General features: G+C 30.8%; 1 protein-coding gene across 1 annotated transcript; it reads right to left on the reverse strand.

Annotated features, from left to right (window-relative positions):
• Positions 1 to 2,271: 2,271 nt before the first annotated feature.
• On the reverse strand, positions 2,272 to 4,514 carry LOC125861784 (thioredoxin-like 1-1, chloroplastic). The gene is made up of 4 exons (XM_049541648.1): positions 4,009 to 4,514; positions 3,611 to 3,787; positions 3,336 to 3,500; positions 2,272 to 2,932 (listed from the first exon to the last, which is right to left on the reverse strand). Exons 1-4 carry the CDS (start codon positions 4,264 to 4,266, stop codon positions 2,627 to 2,629), a joined length of 906 nt encoding a protein of 301 aa, XP_049397605.1. The 5' UTR covers positions 4,267 to 4,514; the 3' UTR covers positions 2,272 to 2,626.
• Between the last annotated feature and the right edge of the window lie 1,486 nt (positions 4,515 to 6,000).

Consider the following 6,000-nt stretch of genomic DNA (forward strand, 5'->3'; position numbering starts at 1 on the left):
ATATATATATATATATATTAGTTGTTAAGAATGCCAGCTGGCTACAGCTAAGCAGTTAGTTTATTAAATAAAGTTAGGCCCGTTTGGTTACTGTATAACTTACATTTTATTCCTGTATAAAAAATTGTATCAGTTTTACTTTGTTTGGTAGAAGTTTTGTCTTAGGTAGAAAAGTCAACCTAATCTATACCATGTTTGGTTGGTAGGATTCTAAATATGGTATAAAAATTACGGAAAAGGGTCAAAATTGCCCCCGAACTATATGAAATAGACCATTTATACTCTTCGTTACATTTTGGGATAAAAAATGCCCCTGCTGTTATCCTAAGAGACCACAAATACCCTAAAGAGTTAACACCCCAAAAATTTGTTGACGTGGCAAGCCACGTGGGACTAATCCTTCCACCTAAGCGTTGCCAACTAGGATTCACTACAAAAGAACTAGACCTTTAGCGGCAACAACAGTCGCCACAAAAGCCCAAAAAATCGTCACTAAAAGTTTTTAACATTAAATTCTAAGTTTGTGTTTTTTTCTTCATTGTTTAAAAAACCAAATATGATATCGATTAAGTAGGAGTTTGAAGACACTATATGTTTTATTTTTATGTCATATGTAAATGTATAAAATGTACAATGATGCATTATATATATATATATATATAGTAGGAGATTTGAATCGAGAAGTAATTTTGATTATTTTTCGTAATAATATTGGATGTTTTTAATATGACTATTGCAAGTTATTTATTTTAGAAAATTAGGTCGCAATCGAAAATTAATTATCATATTTTTTTGTTGAAAAAATAGGTTTTACTAGCGAATGATTGTTGGAGCATTAGTCACCACTAAAAATCACTCATAACCTTTAGTGGCAATATTTTGGGATTTTGTGGACTAAAAGTCAAGTTCTTTTGTAGTGAATCTTAGTTGGCAATGCTTAGGTGGAGGGATTAGTCCCATGTGGCTTGCCACGTCACTAAAAAATTGGGGTGTTAACTCTTGAGGGTATTTGTGGTCTCTTGGGATAACTGCGGGGTATTTTTGATCCCAAAATGTAATGGAGGGTATAAGTGATCTATTTCGCATAGTTCAGGGGCAATTTTGACCCTTTTTCGTAAAAATTATTAATGTATTAATTTTATTCGGTGTTTGGTTGTGCTTTTTTGTAGTCCTACGTAATTAATACCAACATAACTCATGAGGAAATCTATGTATAAGTTATGTGGGATAAAAAGTGAAATAAGTTATGTGAGTATTATTATACATGCATTAAAATAATAAATTACACATTTACCCCTATTGATTTATTTTTATGTCTTTTTATTGAGAACATTACCTAACTATATAGATTATTAGCATAGCAATATTGGATTTTTTTTTTTTTAAGTAAGTTGCAAAAAATATTAAATAGGTGATTACTACAGTGATTGCTCTTCAAGAGAAGGTGGCGGTGGTGCTTCAATGGAAACTGGAGGAGTAAGAGTAGTTGTCTTTTGGATTATTTTCGTTTAGAATTTATTTGTGGTTTCGATAAATCAAGAAATTAATTTAAAGTGCTCGTTTGAGTTGAAAAATAAATAAAATAAAATAGCAAAAAAATAAACATAATTCTCATTTAAGTATAAATGGAGAATTCTTTTTTCTTTACTTTTATTCAAAAATAGGGAGAATTTATATTATTTGCTTGCTCATTTGTTGTAAATAATAATATATTATTTTACAACAAATTCAATATTCAATAGCTAATAATTCATGAATGGTAATCTTTGCATAACTAACTAATACCACATAACCAATACCTACATAACTAAATCCTACATAACTAAACCCTGCATAACTCGAACCAATAACCAAACGGTCCCTTAGTTATTAAGCAAGTTAGTTAAAAAGAAAGTTGTGTGTATAAATGATGTAAAGCTATACAGTTCATTTTGAGTCGAAATAATATTATCTCTTTCTCTCTAGAGCTCTCCTCTTTTCTCCATGGGAACTCTTGTATAGTTCTCCATTGATGAAGCTTCATATCACTTAACAGTTACCATTCTTCTTGCCTTTCCCTGATGTTTTCCTACTTGATTTGGGAGATATGTCTGCTTATTTAGATACCTAAGTTATAACATGTGCTACATCTTCTTCATCCCCCTCCAAAACTATATGATTTGTGACTTTAGATTCTTTAACAGTCTTTTGTATAGACTCCATGGAATGAAAAACAATGTCATTGGAGCCATGAAATTGTATTGAAGCTAAACACGGTCAGAAACAGGAGAATAAAAAAGACAATCATATTATCATTACTCAATAACAAAGAGATCAAAAACCAGTACAAACATCTTACTAATATCAGAGAACCATTTCGACTTACTCCAATTAAAAAAGGAGAAGCCAAGTAAAAGGGAAGAGTGGACTCTCGCTATCGCTCAGGCTTCACATATATACCAGAGCTTCCACATTAAATATGTACAAGACCAGATTATACCCAGCAGTAGCCAGTAAATATTTCACATTTCCCTATACTAATATTTAAGTTCCTCCAGACTGCAATCGTCTTATAACACAACAAAGCATAATATATATAGCTGTACAGATATAACCTCTTCAACATCATTTACCACAAATTTTAAAATCATCTACCAGAAGTAGCATATGCTTCTTTCTCTGTATCCCGTTTGGCAGTCTGTGAGCTAGTTGACGTAATGGGGAGAGGAAGAGGAAGTGGTAGAGGGGACTCTATATTTGGAGGAGTTGTATCCTGAACTTCCTTTTGTGAGGTAACAAGGACGGGTGCTTCTTCTGTTTTTGGAGTGTAATTAAAGGAGAGATCCTTGTTAGCTGCCAGTGCTAGTAGCTCTTTCTCCTCCAGCCCTTTAGGCGGCCCAAGGGTGCAACGATCTGTACCATACTTCGCCAGTGCATCTTTGAATTTTTTGATCTGTTACATAGTATGCAACACTGATATTAGACTACAGTTTCAAACAAAGATGACAAATACAACAAAATGAATGCACAGCCAAAAATAGCATTGATGTTATAACATTCGCAGAGAATCTAGCTCGGTATATCAAATCACTGCTTCACATTTCTAAGAAGATCAAGATTCAAGACTAGTATCTTGAAGACATCAAGGAGAAGATCTATCAATTGAAAGTGTTAATTGTGGATAAAACTTAAGGACAGACCTAGACAAGAAAAGCGAGATCCAATGACTTTCACTGAATTCGAAGAAAGCATTGACAGCTATTGGAATCCATCATCAACATTCTTATCCAGAAACACGATAAATTGCTATGGCAGAGCTGTAGAAAAAGCAGGTAATAGGTGCATAAAGAACTAACCGTGGCATTGGTACAGCTAAAGCTGCAAACACGGCCTTCAGCTCCTCTATAGAAACGGAAAAATGGGAGAACATGTACATTAAGAGAGTAACACATCGACTTGTGTTCCTCATAGTTCACCTGTAAAAAATGCACATCTGGATTCATCTCTGCCAGCTGACACAACTGTATTTACCAATTCAATAAAGTCAGTTCAAAACTAATACAAATACAGTTTACAGATCTTATATTGACATTCAAAAACATTCTTAAACAAGAAAAGGAGTTTTTTCTACCTTGGGGTGAAGAGCTTTACAACCTCCACAGCCAGGGGAAAAGAAATCAACAACAACTAATTTGTCCCCTGCACTCAAAAGAGAGTCAACAAGTTCTTGTGCACTGTTCACCTCTTTCATGTTAGGTTGAACCCCTTTCTCCCACCATTTCTGTGCTTTCCTGATTCCAATACTCATCTGTAAGCACACAGAAAACAAGTTGAGAAAATTGAACAAAGGCATCCATTTAGGAAAACATATCATCATACAGCAAAAATGACCTAAACCAATATCAGGCAAATGAACAATATTCAACAAAGTTTGATTTGACCCCAAAATCATGAAAACAAATATGATCCAAAACTACTCATATTCAAGATCTTCAACCACAAACCCTCGAAAACAAAAAAGAAACAAACCTGAGCAGTGATATCAACAACTTGGGAATTTCTTCGGTTGAACTTGGATACGCCTTCATTTATAACCAATCTACGACCATAAAAATCGGTTCTTGGCAAACAAGAAGATGAAAGGTTCAACGAAGGAAGACAAGAAAGATTGACCGATTTATTGGGAAAAGAACAGATCCCAGGTAGATTAAGACGACGATGATGATAAATTTCACCACAATCAGAAGACGAAGGAAACATAAAACCTTTGCTCATCAATTTCGTCATGGCTTTCCTTTTGAAATTATCTCAAATTCTCAAACAAACACCTCAACATAAAAAATAAAAAAAAAACCCAAAAGAGACACAAAATTTGCAATCGACCCTGATGAAGAAACTGGAAATCTGAAAAAGGGTTATTCTCCTTTTCTTTCTTCTGTTCTTAGTTTATCTTGTTAATGGAAATTTCAAGATTGACGTAAAGGGGAAAAAGGCGAGAGACAAAGCGACAGGTGGATCAAATTTGGGAATATTATAATCTTTTTAGAAGGTACAATTTGCTTTATCATAATCCAACGGTTCAAATTGATTCGTTTTGAAATAGATCCGGACCAGAATAAAACGGAACAGATATTTGGATAATGGATAGAGTACGGTTTCGATTATGCCTTGTCAAATATAAGGATAATATTCTCTCCATTTCTATTTTTGTTTTTGAAAAAAAAAATACTTTACTAGTATGTAGTATTTGACCCTAGATTTTAAAAATATTATTTTGAAAAAAATTGAACTTCAAATATTTTAAACACATACTTACCAAATTTCAAATTTGTTCCAACTAAAATGCATGTTCAAATATTATTTTAAATTATAAAAATCATAATTTTCAAAACTTCAATTTTTCAAATTTCAACATTAAAATATATATATTATAATATCTTGTTATTTTATTTTTCAAGTTAGAGTATTATATCATATATGTTTGAGTTTGTAAAATCTATCAAAAAAATTAATTAAATTTTATTTTTTAAAATTAAAATTTACAAGTTTAAATTCTCAATCAATATTATATCTTTTTAGGAGGCTAGAATCTTTAATTGTTATTTTTCTTTCTTTTTTCTAGTTTTGTAAAAATATTGTTGTTACTTTTTTCTAATTCTACAAACTAATACGTAAAATAATATATAACCATAAAATATATTATAAAATTTATTATATAAAAATAGAAAATAAAATTCTTAAATGAAATTTAACCAAGCTTATGAAATATGTTAATTAATTAATAAAAAATATATTGATAAATATGTATATATGAAAAGAATATTGTAGTCTTGAGACAAATAATTTTTTGATTTCGCTGCTTTTTTTAAAAAGCAAAAAACTTTCAACTTCTTTCCAATAATTTTTTTTTTATTTCTACTTCTATTTAAAAGAACTTTTATTGATTGACCAATCTAGTTCATCACTTTTGGTTAAAATGTCAAGATTGTGATTTCACACCAATAATAATCATGTAAAAGAAAAATGATAGTACTTCGGTGGGTGGGTGGATGGGGGAGGGGTTTGTGTGTTGATGACCACTTTTGTGAACTTCTTCGAATCCTCGTTTTTGGTGTGTTGTTCACTTCAAATTTTGCTTTTGATTTTGTTGTGTTTCTCTCATTTGTACTTGGTCGTTAAATGGGTGGTTGAGTTAAAATTAGAAATATTAAAATGAATAAGGATTATAATTAATATAAATTTACATTGGATTCAAATAAATTGAATTCAAATGGGCTAAAAATTGAATTGTGTCATGACTGCTTAATTCAATCTACTTAATTTCAATAATTATAACATATTATAATTTAATTTTTATAATCGCAATTTAAATTTCAATTCAAAAAAATAACAAAAATAAGTTACAAATGGATAGATAAATCCTAGAAAATATAAAATAAATAGAAATTCATACCTTTTATATGAGAACATACATTTCGCTAATGTAAATAAAAAATTTATAACGGGTTAAAATTGAAGATT

This window comes from Solanum stenotomum, chromosome 4 (assembly GCF_019186545.1).
Source record: "Solanum stenotomum isolate F172 chromosome 4, ASM1918654v1, whole genome shotgun sequence".
In the NCBI taxonomy this organism is placed as follows: Eukaryota; Viridiplantae; Streptophyta; class Magnoliopsida; order Solanales; family Solanaceae; genus Solanum; species Solanum stenotomum.

What these genes read in the sequence shown, in the direction of transcription:
- LOC125861784 (XM_049541648.1), bottom strand. Translation starts at nt 4,266, where the DNA reads ATGACGAAATTGATGAGCAAAGGTTTTATGTTTCCTTCGTCTTCTGAT. An exon ending in TTGTTGATATCACTGCTCAG is followed by an intron (nt 3,788 to 4,008) that starts GTTTGTTTCTTT and finishes GTGTGCTTACAG; the next exon opens with ATGAGTATTGGAATCAGGAA. An exon ending in GTAAAGCTCTTCACCCCAAG is followed by an intron (nt 3,501 to 3,610) that starts GTAGAAAAAACT and finishes TGGTAAATACAG; the next exon opens with TTGTGTCAGCTGGCAGAGAT.